The sequence below is a fragment of the Sciurus vulgaris genome (assembly GCF_902686455.1).
Source record: "Sciurus vulgaris genome assembly, chromosome: 16".
NCBI classification, from domain to species: Eukaryota; Metazoa; Chordata; class Mammalia; order Rodentia; family Sciuridae; genus Sciurus; species Sciurus vulgaris.
In genome coordinates, this window is record NC_136477.1 from 46,802,375 (window position 1) to 46,827,312 (window position 24,938).

Here is a 24,938-nt window from a genome sequence, read left to right on the forward strand (position 1 = left end):
TGCATCTTTGCTCAGTAATATCCTTTCATTCCCCTTTCCTATTAGGAAATCCCATTGCAGGGTTGAGATTAGACCCCCCTCTGCTTCCCAGTGCTTTGGACAGGTGGGGGTTTCTTGAAGTGAGATGCGTCAGAGTTCTCTGTAGTTCATTTTTCCCACTGTCATTTCTGAGACATGTCCAAGACCCAAGCTATTCTGAACCAAAAGGACATAATAATTTGATAATCTGCCCACTTAACAGGATAATCACATATTAAACAGATTCTTCATATCTGCTTTCATAGGATGGGTCCCTCTTGGGATTTCACGAAGATAAGTTAGGGTGAGGATTGTGAGTTTGTTCATTGAAGCAGTAAACAGGGTGGTTCCTTCTGTCCTCTGGGACACACACTTCCTTGAATTAACCTCTAGAATAACTTGCCCTCTTCACTTTCTTCCTTTTTCCCTGGTTACCCCTCCTTTGTCCTTTTTTCTGTTACCTCTTCTTTTCTCCCTAACCTCTTCATGATACAGGGTCTCAAAACTCAGTCCTGGATTCCTCTCTTTCCTCATTAATAAAGATCTCATCCAGCTTCATGCTTTAAAGACCCCCTGTAAGCTGTTGACCCCCAAATTTATATCTCTGGTCCCCTCTAGATTGGAAAGACTTTCAATTGCACAGCACATCTCTACTGGAATATAGGCTGGGTAGGTCAGTGTCAGCACATCTGAAACTGAATTGCCAATCACCACCCCCGCCAAGCCTGTGCTCCCTGAGCCTTCCCATTATAGTTGTGACACCTTCATCCATTCTCCAATTCCAGGGGCAAGGATCTTTGGAATCATCTGCTTTCTTCCTTTCCCTTCCTACAGACTGTCCACATAGAAATGATGAAGATTCTGCCTTGAAAATGTAGCCAGATTCTAGATCTTCTCACCATAATGCTGCCAGTCCACTTTGAGCCACCATCTTCTCTGCCCCGGACCCCTGAGGTGGTCTCTTATCTCCCTGCCCATACCCAAAGGGAGCTTTTAAAAATTAAGCAGCTTACAGTACTTCAGCAACCTCCGAGGTCTTCGAGACCATCTTCCCCGTGGCCGGTAGGGTCTCTATTCTTCAGTTCTCCATGGGATCTCTGAGAGAGAGCTGCTCACAATATTCCCACTTAACAGTGAAAGAAGTGAAGCCTGGTCAGTTGCCTGAAGTCTCACAACTAGCAAATGACCCACGTCTAGTTAACCTAGAACCTGCAGCCTCCAACTAATCTAGTGGGATTTATCCAATTGGGGCTGAGGAGTCGTGAGGCAGCGCGTTTCCCTGTTAGCCACGCTTTCTCTGAGCACCTTTATTTAATCGGAGACCATTGGTGTTGAACTTCAGACGAGGTAGACTGAGAGACTTTTGCTGGTAGTCAATCCCACATCTCCAGAAACGTGTTCTGGGTCCTTCCTTTTCCTTACTGTTTAAACCCAGATCTCAGTCCTTTCCAGAACTGGGAGCCATCAGGTCTCCAATGCAGGGGAAGTTTGGTGGCTTCCCATGTCCTTTTCCAGGATTGGTATGGTTTACCCCTGAGATATCCCCCAAAAGCTCATGTGTGAGACGATGTAAAAAAGTTCAGAGGTGAAATGATTGGGTTATGAGAGCCTTAATCTAATCAGTGAATTAATCCCCAGACAGAGGTTAACTGGGCGGTAACTGTAGACGAGTAGGGTAAACTTGGAGGAGGCGGGTCATTGGGGGTGTGCTGTAGGGTAAATAGTTTCTCTGGTGAGGGGAGCTGTCTCTCTCTGCTTCCTGGTTGTCATGTCCTCCACCACACTTTTCCCGCCCTGATGTTTTGCCTTCCCTCAGCCCAAAGCAGTGGAGCTGGCTATCTGCAGCCCGAGACCTCTCTAACTGTGAGCTCCCAAATAAACTTCTCCTCCTATAATTGTCTTGTCAGGTCTTTCGGTCACAGTGGTGAATCAGCTGACAAAAACAGAAATAATACAAATGGCATGATCTCTAGGGCAACGTGACTGGCATGTCACCTTCCCCATGGGAGGTAGCAGGAAACTACTCAGCTGGGAGTTTCATGTTAGCTCCTCTTCCTTAGACACTTGATTGACTCACAGTCTCTCTTCCCTTTTGTGCTGGTCCCTTGGATAGCCAGGCCCTGGCCCGTGGAGGCTGCTTCTAGGACATGTTTGCTTCTCTGTCCCAGGGTGGCTCCTGCCCTCAGGGACCTAGAGCACTGGTCACCTGACAAGAGACTGCTCTCAGGTGTCTTGCTGGATCTCATGGGTCTGAGCCTAAGTGTCCACCAGCAAGAGGCCTGTTCTGAGCACAGTGCTGCCATGTCTTCCCTCTCAGGAACTGTATTAGTTTTCTTGCTCTGGAGTGGATTCTGACATAGTTAGGGGTTCAAAACAGCATGCCCTGATTATCTCAGTTTCTGCAGCTTGTCTTGTTCTCTTCAGGATTTCATTTGGCTTGGCTGTGGTCTCCTCAGAGGCTCGACTGGGCAGGGATCCTCTTCCAAGCTCCCTGGAAGGGTTGCTGATAGAGTTTTTATTCTTATAGTCATAGGACTGAGATCTTGTCTTCTTGCATTTGTGGACCAGAGGCTGCCCACAGTTCCTTGCCATGTGGCCTCTCACAACATGGCAGCAGGGGAATCTCTAGCTCCAACCTGCAAAGTGGAGTCTTAGGAGGTCATGTGGCCACAGGAGTGGCATCACATGGTAAGGTGTACCTCCTTACCATGTGCCACTGAGTATGAGCAAGACATAAATCTTGTTCCCACTTGAGGGAGGGGGATGCTCAAAGGTGTGGACTCTAGGAGGTAGGGTTTAAGGGGTGGGAAGTCACCTTAGGGAGTGTGCACCTTGACAACCATGTTACCTCACCAGCTGGTACCCAGGAGCTCTGTAGGCAAACTTTGCGAGTGGATCCTCCCATAGGGTTAGTGGCAGGGAGAAGGTGTTGTGTAACTGTGGCCCTCCACCCAGTCTTGCCCCTCCTGGGCCACAACTGTACCCTCACAAAGAGAAACTTCCAGGCCAGGGCAGCTGGTGTCCTGTCCTCAGAGGTGGTTAAGAGGGAACCTTAACTACCTCTTCCTCAGTGTCATCATCCTTTCATTTCAAATTGTGGTGCAAATTCCTAAAGGCAAGGGCGGGCTTACCAGTGGCTCACATATTCTCCCAGCATGCATTTGGTTTGCTTTTCCAAGAAACCATCAGCTGAGCTGTAATTTGTTCAGAGTTCATGTAGAAAATTTGTAATTTCTGTTCTTGTTGATCCTTGTCCTCCTTCAGTTCAGATGTGACTGGAGTGATTATTTGGTGACGTGAACCAGAGCTGCTTGTATTCTTCCAGAACTTCTTCCAGAACCAAAGATGGTGGCTATTAACTCCTCCTGTGCTGAATATTATTCCTTATGAATCTGGTTTGGGGGTTGCTTACAGAGGGACCCATCTTCTCTCCATTTGTTTTATGAGTGTTAATGAGTGAATTGGGTGTTGAATTATTATTTGGGTATGTATGTATGTGGTACAGGGTATTAAACCCAGGGATGCTCTACCACTGTGCCACATCCCCAGTCCTTATTTTTTATGGTGAGACAGGGTCTCACTAAGTTGCCCAAGCTGGCCTCAAATTTATGATCCTCCTGCCTCAGCCTCCTGAGTTGCTGGGATTATAGGCATGAACCACCACACCCAGTGTGTTGACTTGTTTTGAAATGATCATAATGTTTCAACCTAATCATTTAAAATCTCAATGGATATTTATAACATTGTATAGTGTGACTCTGGTCTCTGTGTGACAGAGAGAGCAACTTGGATTTTACATTTGGAACTTCCAGCCCTATCCCAATCTTTGTTGTTTGAGACCCCATATGATATATATGATAGCAAGTCTTGGTCAAGTCTTCTCTTTAAAAAGTCTAGACTCTTCTGTTTTAGATCTTCTAAGGGGGGAGAAATGAAAACACGCATCTAGTTCTCTGATCAAGTATTAAGGCAAGAAGACTAGGGTTCAGAATTGGTTTATTCTGTTAGAATTTCATTTATTCCAGGTTGACCAGTTTGAAATAATTTATTCTTTCACATTTCAAGCATATGCACCTCATTACCCTACCCTAGAAAGGATGTGTTAGAAGGAAAAATAAAACAAAAATATGCTATTGACGTTTGCTTACCAAACCACAGTTGTACACCTGCGGAAAAGCAAATCCTCTTTCATTTTTTTTTTCATTTTTAAATTTCACATAAATCATACCCAGATGGTTAATGGTAGCATAAATTGCTTTTAATGCTACCTAAGAATCTTGGAAATTCATTTTTAAAATATTGTAAAAATCCGCATTCAGAAACTGGTGAGATGTCTGTGCCTCAGAAGTGAAGTATTTTCTGGCCAGGAGTGGCAGGGACCCCTCTTCTGTGGAGCAGAAGTGGGCCAGGAGGCCCCGCTCACTCCTTTCCCAGTGCAGAGTGGCTGTGTATGTGGTGTGAGCCCCGGACCAGCAGTCCAGAGCCCTGGTCTCTAATTTCTACTCCCTACAGCCAGCCTTCCTGGAGAGACAGTGGGTTCTGTTGATCTCTAACTGCTCCTCTTGTTGCCTTTGGTCTGGTTAAGCCAGTGAAATCCCCTTCAATTTCCCACAACTTTGTAGCTTCCAGGAACTCCCTAGACCAACCCCCCCTTAGTGTCACACAGAGGCCTGAGAAGGGATGACTCTGAGGGTCGGGCTTCCTTCTGTGACCACTTGCTGCTGGTTCTCCTGAATGGCACAGCGTTGAGCTGTGAGCTGTACAGGTCTCCATGGTGGGGACGCAGGGAGGGACCCTGTGTGCAGAGACGGCCGGGCATGCTGGTGAGAGTCTCCATGACCCCAAGTCCAAAAGCCTTTAGTTTATACCACCCTGTACATTGAGTTTTCCCAGACTTTCTACATGGAGTTTTGCCTCATGGTCTTTCTTTGATTCAATTTTTAATTTTGATAGATTTTTGCCAGATCGCCCTCTGTAGGGGTTGAACCCTTTGAAAGTCTTTTAAAAATTAATTTTCTAAGCAATATAGGATTATGTTCTCTTCATTAAAAATGAAAAATGGAGAGATTTATGGCTAAAGTGTCTTTGAATTGACACCCCCATGCCACCCCAAAACCCTCCCCATGCCTGGAAGTAACTTCTGTTATTGACACGAAGTGGGTCATACTAGGTCTTTCCCTGGAAGCTGGAAACAAATGGGACACATGTTCCTGGAGTCTGTGTACTTGTGTGTGTGTGTGTGTGTGTGTGTGTGTGTGTCCTACTGTATAAGCCATATTATACTGAACCTATCATTCTGTAGTGAGGTTTTCCACATGGTCCATATGTCTTGAAGGACTTTTTATGGTGTAGAAGTATATATATTCTTTGAATTGTGTACCATAAATTATTGTTGAGCAGTTACTTTCAGGAAAAAAAAATTGGGAGTTCATAAAACATCCAATGATTCTTTAAAACAAACAAAAAAAATTATCATGCAACATCTCAGTCTTTGTGTGCATATTTCTCTCTTCAGATCTCAGAAGACTGATCTTCACAATGAAGGTTACGTCTTGGAACTAGATTGCTGTTCCTCCTTAGACCACCTGACGGACCAAAAAATCATCCCAGAGTTCGTTAAGAAGGTGCGTGCTAGGGGCGGGACTCAATGGCAAGATTCACGGCGTGTCTGCCTGAGTGACCAGGCCGGCACACAGGTTTAGGGTCTGTCAGACACACTCCAGAGGCTTTGGGGGAACGGCGACCTAGACGCCCTGAACCGTGCTCCTGGGGAGCTTCCCCTCTCACTCACGGCTCAGGCTGGAGTTGACTCTGCAAAGGTGGCTGCCCCCACCACCCCAGGCCATCAGGACCCTGGGTCCTGACTTTTCGGGCTAGAGTGTTGCTAACAGCTGCCAGACCTGCAGGCCCACGACTGAGACTTGCTTTCAAACCCTCAAGGTGGTGTGAGTGCCCAGATCCCACCCTTACTCCAATGTTTATTGCCAGCAGCCCCCTCCTTCCTGACGTGGGGACACGCCAGAGTCTATGGGCACTGGCCTGCAGTCATATCAGAGATAATTGCCTAGAAGTAAGGAATTTGTATCCACCCAGAAATGTGCCTGGTTTTGAGCTTTTCCTCATGCCATATGAGATTTTGTGCCTAATTGAAGGGTCCACTTGAGTATCAGTACATTTACGGCAGAAGGGATGTCCTTGCCCCCAACTGGGCTGAGTTCTTTCTTAATGTTCGTCTTGTCCTCCTTTACCCAGTCTTTCAGAGTACAGCTGTGAGTCACTTAATGATGGGGATGTGTTTGAGAACTGCGTCACTGGGAGATTTCTCACTGTGCAAACATCATGGAGTGTACGTACGCTAACCTATGCGGTATAGGTCTGAAACTCGACCTGTGCAAACCTCTTTGATGAAAACCATGGAGCATGAGTTTGCTGCAAGCAGAACATGGCACACATTTTACAGTAAACTTTTAAAGTTATCTAAGTAGATGAGGTACACTCTAAAATAAAGATAAAATGTGGTATGTTAAATGAACCAGTAACCATCATTTACTATCCATTTTATGAATTGTATGTGTTTATGTGTGATACACTTCTATAGGACTGACAGTTTATTTATACCAGGATCTGCACAAACACGTGAGTGTGTTGTTCTGCGATGTTAGGGTGGCTATGGCATTGCTAGGCAATAGGAAATTTTCTACTCCATTATCACCTTCTGGTACCACAATGGTATATGCAGTCTGTCACTGACAATTCAGCACCCTGTACAGTTAGGTGTGGTTGGTTTGGGGCCAAATGAGCCAGTTAGTGAATTCACTAATAAATAGCATTGACCAGGAATAGTACTAGGTACCAGGATGCAGAAACAAACTAGCTGTGGTGATTCCCTGGAGTTGTCTTGATGGGCAGGGAGACAGACCCTGCCCATGAGCATTGCCAGGAGGAAAGCAGCTGAGCCCAGGAGCGAGTGGATGCCAGGTCCAGTGTGTGCAGGGATCTGGATGGTGCCTTGAGCTGAGGCAGGAAGATGAGGATGAGTCGGTGGTGAAGCAGCTACACTGGAGCAGGCTGGGAAGCCTCCAATCCAAGGCCTGAGGTAGGAGTGGGTTGATGGAATCGAAAGATCCAAAGTGGGGCTGGGGTTGTATGTAGCTCAGGAGTAGAGCGCTTGCCTAACCCAGGTTAGGCACTAAGTTACATCCTCAGCTCCACTTTAAAAATAAATAAAATAAAGGTATTGTGCTCACCTACAACCAAAAAAATTTTTTTAAAGATTAGTTTTTGAAAAAGATCAGAAGAGCTACTACACAAAGAGAAATGGGCCAGAGAAGGGGCTAGAGAGAGCCAGCACTCAGTGGTAAAACAGTGGGAAGCCATTGCGAGGAGTTTTGTAGAAAATTAAAGGATATTTCTTGTCCCCTCAACATTTATTGAGTATCCAGGCCCCAAATGGCCCTGGGAATAACCACTCTTACGGAAAGAGCCAAGACCTCTAGATCAGGAATCGGATGATGTCTTAGGTCAAAGTTTCTGGTAATTCTACTAAGATGGTGGTAGAACTCAGATGATGATTTAGGAAGCGGGGGGAGAGTGAGTTTTGTTTACATACATCTAAGTCTGAGAACAGGAGTGTTTTTCTGACTCATGTAGATGTTGTGTAAATGGGACCATCTCCTTTGGATTGTTGCAAATACAATTCTCTAGTCAACTGGGTAGGGGCTCCTAGAGGGGAAATCACCTGAGGATCTGAAGGCTGAGAAGACACAATTCTGAAAGAAGGTGTCGTAATGAAAACCGAGATGCTTGGAATATCTGAGGAGTATCTGGATAAGGACCTGAGGCTCTGTCTACTTTATCAAATATGCTTTTGGAAAACATGGGACATAGTGTCTTGGTCTCAACCAAACCAGATTATCACATGACTAGCCATTGAATTGTGCCTATGTAGGGTGTTAAAGAATCCAGAGTCTAATTTATGGGCCACTCAGATGCGGTGTTCCTCTACGCCAATCTTATGGTTTGAATATGTGGCATCCCCCAAACTCACATGGCAGAGCAGCAGTGTTCAGAAGTGAAATTATTAGGTTACGAGAGCTGTGATCTAGTCAGTGGATTAATCCATTTGATTAATAATTTGGTTAATAATTTGAATGGATTACTGGGTGGTAACTGTAGGCAGGTGGGGCATGGCTGGAGGAAGTAGGTCACTGGGGGTGTGCCCTTGGGGATTATGTTATCCCTGCCACCTAGCTCTCTCCCTGCTTCCTGGCTTTCCTGAGCTGAGTAGCTTTCTTCCTCCACCATGATGTTTTGCCTTTTCTGAGGCCCAGAGCAATGGAATTGGTCAACCATAAACTGAGACTTTGGAAACCAGGAGTCTAAAATAAACTTTTTCTTTTCTAAGTTGTTTTGTCAGGTATTTTGGTCAGTGACAAAAAGTTGACCAACACAAACAAGTTTTACTTAGATTTTATTCTAACATCTTTATTTCCTACTCAGTACATATATGTGTGTGCATGCACATACACACCAGTATCTAAAGATTTGTTCAGTATTTTATTAAATAGATGATTGACATATACTCCTTCTGTACTTGCATGAGAATTCTGTTTTTAACATTTGGAAATGGTATATATTTTAGAGCCCACCATGTCACTCTGCTGCTGTTGTAACTTTGGCTTCCACATAGAAATTATTAGATCTGGACAGACTGGACATCTTGCACAGTAGGGCAGCTCTGAGATTTCTGACCTGGAGTTTGTCACCAGATGTGTATCCCCAAGTCCCTTACCTCTCAACAGAAGTGTGGTTTATGATCACTGCTGCCTTAGAGGAGCCAGCTGTGTTGAGGTCCCCCCAGCAATCACCTCCACCCTGTCTACCAGTAGCGAAGACCAGGGCTTGGAAAGATTTAGCATCTCTGACTGTCAGTGCTTTCTGTGGCTTTAGCTTCTGGGCCAGTGGCCACGACAACCCAAGAAGAGGGATGAAATGATGGGACTGGGTGTCTCTCCCTCTGCTCCTGTTTTCTGTTGTTGGACACGATTTCTAGAGAAAACGCCACCTCTGTATTCCTGGAGAGGGAATCCAAATGCCCCTCTCCAGGGCCTGTGACTGTTCCATGGATGGCAGAATTTTATGTGTGTAAATTTTTCTGTCATCGCACAGGTAGAAGAACACAGGTGCTTCCTGAGAAGTAGACTAAATGCCATTTGTGCTTTCTCATTGTAAATATTTAATGAATAGCTTGGTCCCTGTTTACATATGTATGGTGACACTTGTTAATTGCCATTCAGTTAGGCCAGATGAAGCTGTGTCACTGACTGCTACAGCTTGCAGTCATTACTTTTTACGTGGGTCATTATTTTCTGTGAAATAATGACTCCTGTTTCTGTGACAAGTAGATCTTCTTAGGATGAGATGGTAATTAACTTATTGTACCACTGTGCAGGATAAGCTCATATTCTTCTCCGCATATTAGAATTAAGCCCATTAATTTTTTTTTTTCTTAAGAACAATGTCCCAGCATTATTTTTTTGCACCAAATGTTTTAAATTGGCAGGAACCTTTGACTAGAGAACATGAATAGAAAAAGGGAGAGGAGATTTCATTATTTCTCATAATTAGGAAAAACAGTCATTTGTATCTGTGTCATGTAAAATTAGCTGGAGATGCCACGATTCACAGCCCCTCTCCAGCGTGGTTTTTTTGCAGAAGGTGAAGTTGTGTTAAGGTGACTATTCTCTTGGTTGTAGTCACGGAAGCTCTGAGTTACTACGTTTTGTTTATCCTGCTGTGCTTCAGCCAGGCAGCCTTTATGGAAATTTTATTATAGACCACAGAACATTAAAGCACAGGATTACAGGCAGACATGGAGAGAGTGTTTTCCAAGCCCCAGAGCTTGAGTGCTCAAGGGACGAAGAGTTGAGAGTCTGTGGGAAAGCAACAGTGTCCCCTGAATTCCTCTGGGAAGAGGACTGAGCCCTTGTCCACCAAGGTACATCTGGAGCCTGCCTTGTGTGGCTGGTGGGTCTGTGGGAGTCTCTTGGGACTTCCTACTCTGTCAGAGATCACAGAGGCATGTTAAGAAGACTGAGGGACAGAATTAGGAATCTACATGCTCATTCTAGTGACTTGGCAGTCTTTGGAGCTTCTTGGGACAGTGCATTATGTTCAGAAAGCACTTTAGTTTTCAGATTCATTCATACATTTTCTCACTTGTGCTTCACAGAAATTCTTGTCAAGAGGCCAGGCTGATGGTGACATCTTCCTTCTAGACATGAGGACACTAAGCTCAGAGGGGATGAGGGCTCTGCCTAGGAGCTGGAACCATTAACTGAGGGAGCCTGGATCAGTGCTTCCCTAGGAGAGGCCCCAGTGAGCAGCAGAGGGACTTGGAAGCAGCAGGAAGGTTGTTTGGCCAGGTGGGCTGGGGAAGCTTGGGGAGAGGTGTGGGGGACAGTGTGGAGTGAGGGATGGATGCTCCAAGGGGCAGAGGGAGGCATGCAGTGCTGTCCTGGCGTGAGCAGGAGCATGAATGAAGGCCTGTGGCTAAGAGCACTCCAAGTCCTGTTTGGATGGACAAAGGAAAAAGGAGGTCTGTCCTTGCAAGTTTCTTTTGCTTGCCTGGAGCAGGGCCCTACTCAGCTGAGCTCAAGTGTGTCAGATACAGGAAATGGCATAGAGTCCCAGGGCAGAAATACAGGAGAATTAAAAAAAATAATAATAATTCAGGGACCCATATTTATGTATTAATGAGGCAGAACCTAACAGGAGGTGCTTTGCATGCACTATATCCATAACCCTTATCACACTCCTATGAAGTCAAGTGGAGATCACCATTTGACAGGTGAAGAAACTGAGGCACAGATGCATTCTGCCCAAAATTGTGCCTATGAACCACAGGCCTGGGATTTAAACTCTGAGACCACACTCCTGGTCATTTGGCTATTCCACCTGTCCTGCGTAGTACGTCACTCTGTGGACAGAGACTGATGCTCTCTGAGCCCGAAAGTGAGGTTGGGCATGACAGGCAGGTGGGTAACCCGTGTCTGGTGCACAGCTGGGGCTCCAGGCCTGGGTGTCTGGTTCTCTGGATGGAAGTTGCTTCATCCTGCCCGCAGGAGAAAACCACACTCCCTGCTCTTGTCCAAGTGAGACTCGACCTGTGCTCTTAGGCCTTCAGCACTGGACTCTGTTCCTGAGAGTTACTCCCTTATGTGGTAGAACCAATGACTCAAATGATCTACTTATGAACTAGTGTGTCTTACACTGAGCCTCTGCAGGGAGGCTGAGGCCCATCCCTGCCTAGTCCAGTGCCTGAAGAACACGTGCTCCCAAACTCAGTGGCCTGGACTAAGCAAGATGCACTGCCCTTCAGACACCCAAATGCTGCTGTTGCTGCCCTAGCCTGCACCCACGACCCGACTTCTAAAATCTTAATGGTTCCTCTTAATGTAGCACAATCCCAGGATTGTAAAACCTTGTCCGCAGTGTGTGAATGACTCCTCATTTACTTTCTGGATGATTATGGAATATTCAGAGCCTGATTTCTATAAACACTGTGTACAGTCTTAATTAGCACAAGACGTTGGTTCAGAGTAAAAAGAAAATGATGTTACAAAGGCTTTCCTATCCTCACTTATCCCCATCAACCCCCAGACCAAGAGAACAGTGACATTTTTTAAAAAAAGACAAATCTGGTGAGAGTTGAGAGAAAGGTTAAAAAAAAAAAATGGAATGGGGGTCGTGGTGGTGGTGAATCCTGCAAATGAGGGCATCCTAAAGGCAGGAGGAGGCTGGAGGCTGGCAGAGGTCTTGCTGGGTGGGGGAGTCTTATCCACTGTTGTGTCTCCAGAACTAAATCAAAGTTTGTCAAGTCATGGATGAATTAAGAGGAATTTGGAGGAAGGATCATTAAGACTTGGTGTCATAGAAGGGGAGAGAGGAGCCCAGGATGATGCTGGGACACTGAGGTATGAGGTGGGGTCATCTGTGATGATGGGCGTGAGCAGCCTTTTGCAGGCAGAGAGATGGTAAGATTGGTGATGGGCATGTCAGGGACCAGTGAGACACTCGATGGAACATTCCAGAGGCCGTTGTGGCTGTGGGGATGGAACTTGGGAGGAGGCTAGGAGTGGAGATGTAGTTGTAAACTCAGAGGCCCACAGAGGCCAGGCAGGGGAAGACGATGAGGAAACGTGAGGATGTGTCATCTGGGTGGCACGTGCCTGTCTCAGCGGGCAGCCACCGCTGAGTGACAACTCATTGTTGCCCGGTAGAAATACATAGCCAGCATTATGAGATTTCTTGTTTGATTGGTTAGTTGTTTTGCTTTGTTTTAGGGAAGTTGATGGTGTTTATCTTCTTCTTGTGAAGTCTCTTGGTTTTTTAATGTGAGCACATAGATCAATTTAAAAAATACTGCAAGATCTAGACCAGAATTTTTCAAACTGACTGCAGTAAAGGAACAGGTTTTTCCAATACGTGACAAAGCAATATTTTTGTGTCACTCAGAAGAGAAAAAAAAAAACTTTGACAAAGTAGGGGGAGAAATGGAGAGTGGGATATTGCAGAATCCAAGGGAAAAGCATTGCTTCAAGAAGAAACCAGAGGCCTGGGGTTGTGGCTCAGTGGTAAAGCACTTGGCTAGCCATGTGTGAGGCACTGGGTTCAGTTCTCAGCACTGCATATAAATAAAATAAAGTCCATTAACAACTAAAAAAAAATATTTTATTTAAAAAAAAAAATAAAAAAAGAAGAAGAAGAAACCAGAGCTAGGTGTGGTGGTGCACAGCTGTAATCCCGCTGACTTGGGAGGATTGCAAATTCAAGGCCAACCTGGCGAGACCCTGTCTGAGAAATAAAAAGAGCCAGGGTTATAGCTCAGAAATAGAGTGCTCCTGGGTTTTATCCCCGATACAAACAAACAAAAACAGATAACAGTTTTAAAAGCAGGAAATCACTCAAGTCAGAAGGGCCTGTTGGACTTGGGCACCCAAGACCTCTGATCAGTCTTGCCTGAGCAATTGTGGTGGGTGGTGGTGGTGGTGGGGGTCACCCTGCCAGAGTTTAAGAGTAAATGTATAGAGGAGAGAGAGTGGTGTCTGCGATAGGTCCAGGTAGAAGAAAATTATGTTGTAAGGTGAGAGATTTGAGTCTTTTTAAAACTAGAAGGTGCCAGTAGTGAGGGAAAAGTTCATATAAATCAGAGATAATAAAAGACGGAGACTGGCCAGAGTGGGATGAGACCACAGGGGCATCTGCTTTATACTTGGAAACAGAGACCCTCTTCCTTTGAGGGGCAGAGAGGAGGTAGGAGGAAGGTTCGATTTTCATGGTGGGGGAGAAGATGGAGGAACTGCTGTCTGGAGTTCCTCTGTTGTCTTATAAGGTTCTTCTCCCCAACCCCAGCCTCTCTTGATCCTCTGACCTCCTGCTATTTTTATTGGCCTGTGATCTTCGTGTTTGTCCGGGGAGATTAGCTGAAATCAGCTTGAGCCTACAGGGAGGCAGGAGGTCATTAGCTTGGCTTGAACACTCCCTGGAAAAGGGGCTATATTCTTACACTCTGTTTTTCCTCTGTTTGCATGGACCCATGCCCCAGTGCCCCTGGGTTAGGGTTCATTCATGTTTTTCTGAAAGGATCTTGGGAGACCTGTTCTGTGGCAGTACGAGAATGCCTTAACCAATGTGGATCCTGTCCTGGTCACAAGAAGCCTACATTCTAGTGGAAGACAGAAACATGAGTGCAGAGTCATGTGACAGATGTATAATGGCAGGTTGGGAGGGGGTGCCCTGAAGTAGAGTGAGCAGGGATCCTGCCCAGGCTGGCAGTCCCTGAAGTGTTTGCACCCAGATCAGAGGTAGAGGTTGTGGGCACTGGAATAGCTTGGACAAAGGCCATGTGGTGGGAGGGAGCATTTTCTGTTTTAGGACAGAAAGGAGGTTGCTTTGACTTAACCACAGAAATGGAGGGTGGTCAGGTGACATGGGATGAGGCTGGAGAGTCCCCAGTGCCAAGCTCAGTCCAGGCTAAGGATTTGGGTCCCTGTCCTAAGTGCAGTGGAAGGAAGCCAGAGGAGAAGGATTCTGGTGACCCAGCAACCTTTTGGAAAGATCGGAACAACTGTGGGTAGTGCCGGAATTGGGGCAGGAGCGGTGGTCTGGGAGACAAGGGCATGATAGTGAGGGAGGGGACTGGGCAGATTAACTTGTGCAGCAGGACATGGTAGGGCGGGGGACTTTGCTGAGATAGGATGAGTGTGGAACTGGCCCAGGCAGAGGTCTGAGCGGAGACGATGGCTGAAGGATGGTGGTTGAAACTGTGGTCAGGGATGAAATCACGCAGGAAGGAAGAGAGCTTAAGACTGAGCCCGGGGAATTCCAGCATTTACTGCAGGGCAGAGAACGTAGACAGAAAGTACTCTCGAGAGGCAGGAGGGAGGCTTGGGGGTGATGCCAAGGGACGATTCGGGGGGAATCGTCAGTGTTCTCAGTGCCCCAAGGGCTGATAGTCAGAAACAGCCATCACTGGAGGGCCAGTAAGTCACAGCGATCCCATGGTAGCTGTTTGGGTGACTTTGCCCCTCCCAGTCCATATCTTTTCAAAGCCTGATCCAAAATATCTCTGGGTTCCAGTGAAAACCCACTGTCCTTTCCCCCACAGAACTCATGTGTTCCTGTGTTATTCTGAGGATAGTTCTGAAGTTTTGTCTTGTTTTTTAAAACTTAAGGTCGTCTCCATTGATTTGTGGAATTATCCTCATTGTTCTCCTTAATGTAACTGTTTATGAAGCAACTGAATTTTAATATCCCACCAGGGGATTAGAACGTGTTCATGCCATTTTATGTAATTTTTAGCATTCAGAGGGCATGTCACATGGAATAACAATGAAAGAACTCATAGTTAAATCAGAAAAAATAACTTGAGATCCCTTACGATGGCATAAGAACAGAGTAGTGGCCTGTTGTTGCTGTGGGCAGCCTGCATCTGTCAGGCCTGTGCTCCTGTATGGTCTCTGCAGAGAAATTGCCCCAAATTCAGAAAAACAGATTATTCTAGAGCCTAATTGGAGGTGAAGCTGAAGGTCCCTAAGGGAGGTGTCAGCTATGTGCCAGTGAATGCTGTCACCTGTCTGCAACACTGTCACCTCAGGAGGACTGGCCACCCTCCTGGAGCGGTCTCCACAATCTCCCCTGTCAGGAGGAGGAAGATGGTGTTTAGATTCCCACCACTTTGCCTGAAGCCTGGTCATGGGGTTGCTCATAGAGCAGCTTGGGAGCCCTGAAAGTGAGGGTCAAATGGCTGCTTCTCCGGGGCACGGCTGTGGCCATAGGTAGCTGAGGTTACCTGGTTCTTACAGTCATGAGATGGGTCCAGAGGAGTCTAGTGAGGGACATGCTGGAGCAGCCACCAGGTTTTGGCTGCCGTTGCTTACAATAGAGAGTCTGTTCCTTTTGGGTTGAGAACGAAGCCAAAAGAGTTGAAGATTTGGAGTTCTTTCTTCTAAGCCAGTGGCTCTGGATGTGTGCCCACCCTGGGATGCTCCTCCATGAGTTCCCGTAGTCCAGTATGTTTGGGAGACATGTACATCATAAACCTCTCGGAGGGTCTTTTAGAAGCTCTCATGATGCTTCTTAGAAGAGTCAAAGCTCTGAAAAGGTCTGCAGTGAGAAACCTGCTTACTTAACCTCAGGATGTCTTAAATACAGCTTGAGATCTTTCCCCTTGCCTCTCCCTGCCAAACTGCTATTTAGATCATGGAGCATGGTTTGGAAAATGTACTAAATAAATGAGGAATCCGTTGACCACTTACTATCTACAGATAATCACAGGTAGTCACCAGAGGTGAGGGTCGTTCTCTTTATTTTCATTGAGTTTTTTAAAAAGTTCTTTTTTAATTAGATATATTTAAGGTATCCAGCATGATGTTTTGCTACGTGCAGTGAAATGGGTACTATAGTAAATTGACATGTCCATCATTTTTTATCCTTGTTTTTGTGGCAAGAGTGCATAAAATCTCTTAAATATCAAAGGCACAATATAATATTATAACCATAGTGCTCATGATATATCTTAGACCTCTAGACTTGTCCATCCTGCAGACCTGTAACTATGCCCTACAGCTCCTCATTTCCTCCCTGCCTCCCACTCCTAGTAACTAACCACTGTTTTGTTTCTGTGAATTTGGGCTTTTTTTTTTTTTTTTTAAATTCCACATACTAGTGAGATCATACAGTACCGTACTTTTCCTCTTGTGTCTGACATATTTCACTGAGCATAATGCCTTCCAGATTCATCTATGTTGTCACAAAGGGCAGGATCTCCTTTTTAAAGCAGTGAATAAATATTCTAATTAACACACACACACCACAATATTTTCATCCATCCATCAGCAGGTCTCCCCTCTTTTTAAAATGAGTTACTGGGAAAAATGCATAAAAATAAATAAATAAATTAGTCACTGGGTTGGGGATGTGGCTCCGTGCTAGAACACTTCCCTCCCATGGATGAAGCTCTGAGTTCCATCTCCAACACCAACACTGTGCAGAATCACTATAGACTCCCATGAGTCAAGTACTTTATTGTATTTTCTTGGTTCACTAAAACCAGTCTTTCTGCCCAGATACTCTGGATAACTGTGTGTTTTCTCATCCTCACTCAAACCTCTAACAGAGGGAAGATTTGGACCAGAGCAATCAAAATCTCCCTCTTTTGTCACCCTCAAAAGGCGAGTGCTCGGCACCTCTGTCATTCTTTAATAACAGACATAGTGGGTTTCCAACACCTAGTCAGCAAAAATTGGGTCAATTGGATTTGTTGACAGCTGTGGGATCATAGATAGCATTTACTTTGCTATCTGGGTCAGCCCCAGCTAATCTGACCACTCTTAAAAGATGCGCTGGTTGCCTCCACTCCTCTCTCCCTTCCTGGGCCTCTACTTTCTTTTATTGCTCCCCGGCCCTGGACATTTTCTGCAATAGCTGTTTATGAGATATTCACGTAGATCCTCTTTTCCAGCTTTGATTTCTCGTTTTTTAAATCTCTCCCCTAAGGTCTCTGATCAAAAGTAGCATTTTCTTTTTAAACTGCTCTAATAGAAATCCAGCATGAGCCACCTAAATATATATTTTAAATTTTCTAATAGCAACATTATGAAAGCCATAAAAAGAATGAAATTGTCTTAATATATTTCATGTAACCTTGTATATCCTTCCCAACATGTAATGAGATCTATTTCTTTTGTGTGTGTGTGTGTGTGTGTGTGTTCAAAACCTGTCACTTGTATCACATCTCAGCTCAGACGCAAAATTTTCAATAAAATAAAACATCCCACAAAATAAAGTAGTGTTGAACAGAAACACATTCTATACTGCTTCAGTTTTAAAATTAAAATTAATTCAAGTTAAATAGTATAAAAAATTTCACTTCTTGGTCTTACTAGCCACACTTGTAAGTACTTATTAGACATATCTGACTACCGTTATACAGAATTCATTTATTTAAACAGTTTTCAGTTTGCTAAGTTGAATTGACACAAAACATTTGTGATTGAGTCACAAATGTTCCCCAGGGGAAGGTGGAGTCCAGAACTGTGTGTGGCATATGTGCCCAAATATAAGGTCACTAAAGAGAATCTCCCATTTCTCCATGAAAAAATCCTCCAAAACATAATTTGGGGCCAGCTTTAAGATATTACCTTTTAGGAATACATTTGAAATAAGTATGTTTCTGCTTCTAATATTAATTTAGTTATACATGTGTGTTTTAAATCACATACATTTGAAAATAGGGCTCACCACCCCCACATGCTTACATTTCATGGGACAATTTTATTCCTGTGCTTTTTCTCATCCATCTTTGCCTTCAGGAACCTCATACATACAGTGACTTTTTTTGGGGGGTGGGGGGCCAGCGGCATCAAATAGATTTCAGGTTCATCTTATTTATTGTCATCCTGATCGTTTGGGATTCAGCACTGTGATCATTTGTGAATGACGCATTGCTGGAAACTCTGTCCTGAGTTACAAGTGCTCATTCATCTAACATTAGGATAAGCTGTTTTTCCTCATGCAGCTCAGAGGTGAATGAGAAATCTGCATAACGGAACCACTGTCACTTTCAAAGAAAAACTCTTTATTGAAGGTAACATGCATACAGGAGGGTGCATAAATCACGAGTGTACAACTTGCACAAAATGACGTGCCAGAGCACCAACACCCAGGTCAGGAGGAAGAACAGGACCACTAGCTGGACCCTTCCAGAGCCACTCACTCCTCCCAAAGGTGATTCCTAGCAGCAGAGGGCACGATCCAGACTATTTATGTAAATGGATCTGTAGCTCAGCCCTGTGACTGTGGCATTCACCACATCGTGATGGTACATTCCCGTTCATTTGTGCATAGAATTCCAGCTTTTTAAAGGCTCTCTTAAGGAAGATTGCCTACTACAGCACCCTAAATGTTTTTCTGCTGCAGGAATTCTTTTAAATTAAAAAAAAAAATACTTTGTTTTAGTTTTAGGTGGATACAATACCTTTATTTTTATGTGGTGCTGAGGATCAAACCCAAGGCCTCACACATGTTGATGAGCACTCTACTTATGAGCCACAACCCCAGCCCTAAATTTTAATTAAACATATTTACTTTAAAAAAAATAATTAAAGTCCATCAGATTACTTCAATGTTCCAAACTTGCTTTGATGAATGTATTATTTTCCCCAATAAATGTTTCGTCGTTGTCCCACTTAAAGTGACTTGGGAGTCGAGAGTCCTTGTGTTGTGAGGATCGATAAAGGTGTGAATTTACACAGCAGTTCCCTCATTTCAGAGAAGGGGCACTTTGGGTGAAATGCTGGCGATCTCCATGTTGTGCCCAGGCTGTGTGGTGTCTGAGTACTGCTGCACTGTGGGTCACCTCCCAGCTCAGCATGAATTGGCTCATCCTGCTGGAGTGGCCAAATATGGGTCTAACTGTTGGCAGGGGAGATGATTTTTATGGCTTCTTTTCTCCAGATACCTCCTTGGAACCTGTTTGCAAATCTTTGCTCAAGGTCACCTTGCCCCCTCATTTGTAAAAGAGCACCTTTCCCCTTGCCTTTCTCCACTCTAGTATTTGATTCTTTTTAACCCCTCCATTTTACTTTGATCTGTAGTTCTTGTCACCTCTGGAGTTGCTCTTTGTACCTAGTTATTGTTCGTTTCTTGATTCTTCTTTCCACGTTGAGAACACCATTGGTCATGTAGAAGGTGCTCGATGAGTAGCTGTGGGATGAAGGAACAAGGGACTGTGTGATTCCAAGTCTGACAGGCCATCAGAATTGCACAGGACCTTGTCCCTGAAAGGCAACCCCATGAGGATAAGTAGATAAGAGGGTGGAGACATTTATACAGTCTCCCGAACCCCCTCCCCCGCCAACCCCGTAATTTGCAGTAGCTTTTTTCTGTGGTTGGGGTGGTTGAAACTTGAGTCAACCCTCGGGGAAGTGATTGGTGAGGGTTAGATGTCACCTGTTTCCACCTCATACTTCTCAGCAGACAGGTTGACAAATGTGGAATCTGCTGTTATCACCAGGGGGGGAAAAGAAGGATGTGTGTATGTGTGTGTGTACACTTTTTTATGAAGATGGAGCATGTTTTGAGTGCTAATTATGCACTGCCAGTGAACACATGTGAGCCGCTGGGTTTACAGCACTAGTTGAACTGCCCCCCCATCTGCGTGTCAAGAGGTGCTGAGCACCCCCCTCCGTGAAGCCTCCTGTCTGTCACGGTTGTCTGGGATCCAGCACAGATAATGAGAGTGGGAGTTTGGACTAACCTCGAGGCATGTGGAGGGCGGGGTGTCTCCTCCGAGAAGCAGGCAGTTGATCCTGGCAGCCGGCTCAGCTGCCTGCGGTATCTTTCCCCTGACACTGGAAACTTTCACTTGGATTGCCTGTGATTCTGTGCTGTCTTTCCTGAGGGTTTTGAAAGCAGGATTACAACTTATGTAAGGTTTTTCCCTTTTCTGCCTTTGGAGAACTCCTAGTCAAAGAGCCAGATCCCCTTGGGTTCCAAGCGAGCAGTGTCAAAGGTGGCCCCAGGGCCTGGGGGAGGGGGAGAAGGCACTTGGACACCAGACACTCAGTTACTGAAACTGATTTACCTCTTCCAGGAGAAATCTGGAACTTTAAAAGCTCGTTCCAGAATTTTCTTCTGATTCCAGTAAAGGAAACTCACCAACAAATAACAAGCTGTCATTGAGGGTGAAGTTCCCACTTTCTCTAATTTTGGTTTTCTCTGAAGGGAAACCTTTGGCCTAGAATCATAATCCCTAAGATTGCTGATAACTCTAATAGTCTGTGACTCTATGATCAGTTCGCTTTTAAATGATTTCCCCCTCATTAGAATCCCGATTAGGTCAGGACTAGGAGGGTGGCAAGCTGAGACTTGGCTCTGGTTTGGTGGCTTTGCTGGCACTTCTTAGCATTCCCTCCAGTCTTCATCCAATACAGCTCTGTGGGTGGGTGGGTGGGTAACTATTGTCCCTTTTCTTAATAAATGTAATTGGAGTTCAAGGGTTGCTATTTTTACAATTTTTTTTTTTTAAGGTTAGAAATAAACATTGCCTTCTGATGCTCTGGTAGAACACATCTGACATGAGAAAAATCTAAACTTTAAATGATTCATTTCTTGGATCACTTTGGTCTTAGTCATCTTTTTCATTGTTGTGACCAAAAGATCTGACAAGAACAATTAGAAGAGGAACAGTTTATTTTGACTTTGGGTTTCAGAGGTCTCAGTCCACAGATGGTCAGTTCCATTGCTCTGGGCCCAAGTGAGGCAGAACATCATGGTGGGAGGGCATGGTGGAGGGAAGCAGCTCAGCACATGGCAAGAGCTCTGTTCACAGGGACAAAATATATACCCCAAAGGCAGGCCCCCATCAACCCAGCTCCTCCAGCCATACCTACCCGGCTATAGCTACCACCCACTGATTAAGTTAAGGCTGTCATAACCCAATCATTTCACCTCTGTATTTTCTTGCATTGTCTCACACATGGGGGACACCTTATATCTCAACCATAACAAATTTTGGCCTAAGTGTTTAAAACAATGGAAAACAGGACAGATTACCATTAGGACGGTGGTGCTATAATTTGTAGCTCTAAACCAAGATATGTATGTCAGGAAAAGGCCTGAATATTTGAATAATAAATTATTAATATGAGCCTAAACAATAACAGAAAACAGAATTAAACTAAGGTTTCCCATCTCATTACTTCTCCCATTCTACATCTTCAGTTGGTTAGCCCAATGGCATCATTCCTAGGTTGAGAAGGTGCCTTGGGGAGATGGGAGGTAGGCATGTTATTGATTTAGATGATTGGGGTATTATTGGTGGGGATTATGGAGTTATTGGGCGGAAAGCAGTTAAACTTTCAGAAAGGCTGGGATATGGAGGATACAGGGAGTAGATGTCAGAAGAACAAAATGCCTGAAGAGATAGAAAATTTTCAAAGAAAATGTTTAAATGTATTCCTGGTGGAAATAGTTTTTTGATGGAACTGTTCATCATTCAGTTGGTGTAGAAAGTTTATTTTCAATGACTTCTCATTTTGAATGAGCTGCAGTTGCTTCTCTAACTTCTGAGCCACTCCCCAGGGGGCGAGGGAAGCTTCTCTCTATGATGCCTACAGAACAACACAGATGGAATTTTTCCTAAGCTTCAAGCATGACATCTCTGTGACCCTTGCAGACTCCAGTTGTGCCTGGGAACATGGGCATCACTCTGTCACTCTTGAATAGTAAAACATCATCACTAATTCATGCTCTGCACATTTGTAACTTGTGATAAACAAGAACTGAGACTACGTTTGCCTACAGGTTTGCTAAGCGATTAATAATGTAAACCACGTTGCAGGGGCAGTGTTTGTTTACCTCAGGGTACCTGTTTGTTCCAGCAGTTTGGATGCAGCATCACAAACTGAGAGGCTAATTACAAATTGCTCTTACCTCTTCATTAAAACAAGTCCTGGAACACCCACTTCATGGGAGCTTTTGTGTTACCCTTGTTTACATTTCTGCATATTTGAAGGTGCTGCTAACTGCATCTTTTATAGATGATTGTGGATTTTGCCCTTCAAGAAATCACTGTAGCTTGGTATTGCCTATGGGTATGAATTAGTGAGCGTTATTGTATTTCTAGAGATGTCTCTTGCTGTGTAACAAACCACCCCAAAGCGTATTGGTTTAAAACAACAGCAGTCATTTATTTTGTTCAAAAGTCTGCAATTCAGGCAGGACAGGTCAGAGATAGCTAATGTCTACTCCACGTGTACCAAGTGGGTGGCTTGCTGGTGGTTGGAGGATCCGCTTTCAAGATGGCGCAATCACATGACTGAAGAGTTGATGCTAGCTATGGGCCTCTCCACCACCTGCTTGGGCATCCTTGGAACATGCTGGCTGGGTTCTAAGAGCAAGTATCCCAAGAGAACGAGATAGAAGTTCATGGGATTTTTATGACCAGTCCTTAAGTGGACCTCGAGGTGAGTATTCTTTCTCACCTTACTCATGAGGCATCACAAAGATCTACATTGGTTCAAGTTGAGAGAACACAGACTCTGCCACTTGGTGGGGGTGTAGCAGGGTTCTTGTGTGACCATATGAGATGGGGAGTATTGTCCTGACCATCTTGGGAAAATGCAGTCTGTCACCTACATGAAATCAGATGTGCTGTATTCATTTTCAGTTAGTCCTACTAGGAGAGAACTTTGAGAATATAAAATAAAAACAAAGGCAAGACATCAGAACAAAGCATCATTGCTCATTCATGCTCTGTACATTTGTAACTTGTGATAAACAGAAACTGAATGTAGTATTAAATGTAAGGGTAATGAGCATTGAAAATAATTTTTAACTATATATTTCTTAAAATTCTCCCTCTCCCCCCTCCAGAACATATTATTACTCAAAGGGATCACATATCTTCATGAGATCTGAAACTCTCAAATCATTTCCATCTTCCAGAAAAACCATCCCAGGGTTCTCCAGGGTATTTACAAAAGAACAATAAAACATTCATTTCTTTAGCACATTGTAATGAAAACCATCCCCAAGTACTTAGTTTAACTGCTTTGTTTACCATGGGAGTTTCAAATGCCATTAGGACCTTGTTATATTTTTGTTGGTCTGGAGTCATGGGAATAGAACAAGGTTTTTAAATCAAGGGTTAAAACTAGGATAGCAGTGCCTGACCACATCATCTCAACATTTTGTTAAAGTGCCTTTCATTAATGTTTTGGAAGTCTATGTAAATCAGGGAATGGTGTGGGGAGGAAAAGTCGGAATACTAGATGTTAAAGCAACATGGTGTGAAGGGAAACATCTGTTCCTGGTTAAATTCTTTAAAACTTATGTTCTTTTGCCTCAATCATTTGACTGTGGTGCTGAGATTTGGGTTCCATGAGGACTCTAAAACTGGTTTTCCAGAACATTCTCAGGAGTCCTAATAAGCCCTTGAGATTCCGAGCCCCACACTTGTAATTCCAGGGTCACTGGTATTACCAAAGTGTAAAATTGGGGTTGTCACCTTGACAGCTCCAGGGTTGTTTGTTTGGGGAAGCTTGGGGTTTTTTTTGTTGTTGTTGTTGTTTGTTTTTTAAGGAAATTCATTGCCTAGTCTTGGTGAGTCTGGTTTCACGGCATTTTTTACCTTGATAAGAAGTACTGATGTTAACAAATTTTGTATTGCTGCCTCTTTCTTTGTCCTGAGGGGAAGATTGACTTGATTTGTTAAGAGATGGAAAGGAAACCTAAGGGCTGCAAATGATCTCATTTTAATGGTGATGCTTTCTGAAATGTTCCCCTAGACCCACAACCTCCCTTCATTTCTCTAGGCCTCAGTTTTCTTTGCCATTAAGACCATAGGAATAGCAAATGATGTGCAGGTTTTCAGAACCTCAGATAAAAGTATTTTCAAAACGTGATTGGCCTCAGATGGCTATTTCCTGTAATTGTAGAACCATAGAAGTTTCCATCTGGAGGTGGCCTCAGATGCTTAAAATGTAATGTCTTGCCTATTCATTCCTTAAATAAATGTTCATTGCCTATGTACTACGTACCAGGAATAGTTCCAGGTGCTGGGGACGTAGCTCAGAATGAAATGGGCAAGGTCCCTGTCCTCATGGTGCTCTCATTCAACTGGAGAAGTAAGTCACTGGAAGACTGAAGTGAGCGCATCCCAAATGGGGATCTGCACATACCGCAGCCCCTGCTGGTTAAAAAAAAAAGTGCCCGAAAGTGCTGCTGCCTGAAGCGGGCGCGATGGCTTCAGGGTTACTTCTCAGAGCGGGAGTGCTGGCTGTGCAGGCCCTGAGGGCCCACAGTCCCAATGGGGTGACTGCCGTGCGCTCCATGGCTTCTGGAGGTGGTATTCCTACTGATGATGAGCAGGCCACGGGACTGGAGGAGGAGGTCATGATGGCTGCAAGGAAGGGACAGGACCCGTACAATATACTTCCCCCAAAGGCAGCTTCAGGCACCAAGGAAGACCCTAACTTAGTCCCATCCATCACCAACAGGCGAATTGTGGGTTGCATCTGTGATGAGGACAGCAGTGCTGTATCTGGTTCTGGCTGCACAATGGCGAGACTCAGCTTGCCCAAACTGTGGAACCCGCTACAAGCTGGTTCCCCAGCAGTTTGCCCACTGAGCCCCTGAGCTCGCTCACTCAGGATGTAAAGTTTCTTCTTTCCAATAAAGTTCAGCCACTGCAGTGACTACACACACACACACACACACACACACACACACACACACACACACACACGTCTTGTGAAGGTGGCAGGGAGTGAAGAAGGAGGCAGGGGATATGGCCTCAGAGGTGGGCAAACCCCAGCCCAAAGTGGGGTGGGGGCGTGGGGAGGGTGTTGGGTGCT

General features: G+C 44.7%; 1 protein-coding gene and 1 pseudogene across 2 annotated transcripts in view; both read left to right on the forward strand.

The window, feature by feature from the left end:
* Positions 1 to 24,938, forward strand: part of RFTN1 (raftlin, lipid raft linker 1) — a 200,501-nt gene that overhangs the window by 103,598 nt on the left and 71,965 nt on the right. Inside the window, exon 4 of the mRNA XM_079116481.1 lies at positions 5,534 to 5,642. Coding sequence (XP_078972607.1) covers positions 5,534 to 5,642 — 109 coding nt within the window. The remainder of the gene's footprint in view (positions 1 to 5,533; positions 5,643 to 24,938) is intronic.
* Positions 24,282 to 24,727, forward strand: LOC306647286 (cytochrome c oxidase subunit 5B, mitochondrial-like; annotated as a pseudogene). Its single transcript has one exon. The product of its transcript is annotated as a cytochrome c oxidase subunit 5B, mitochondrial-like (transcript).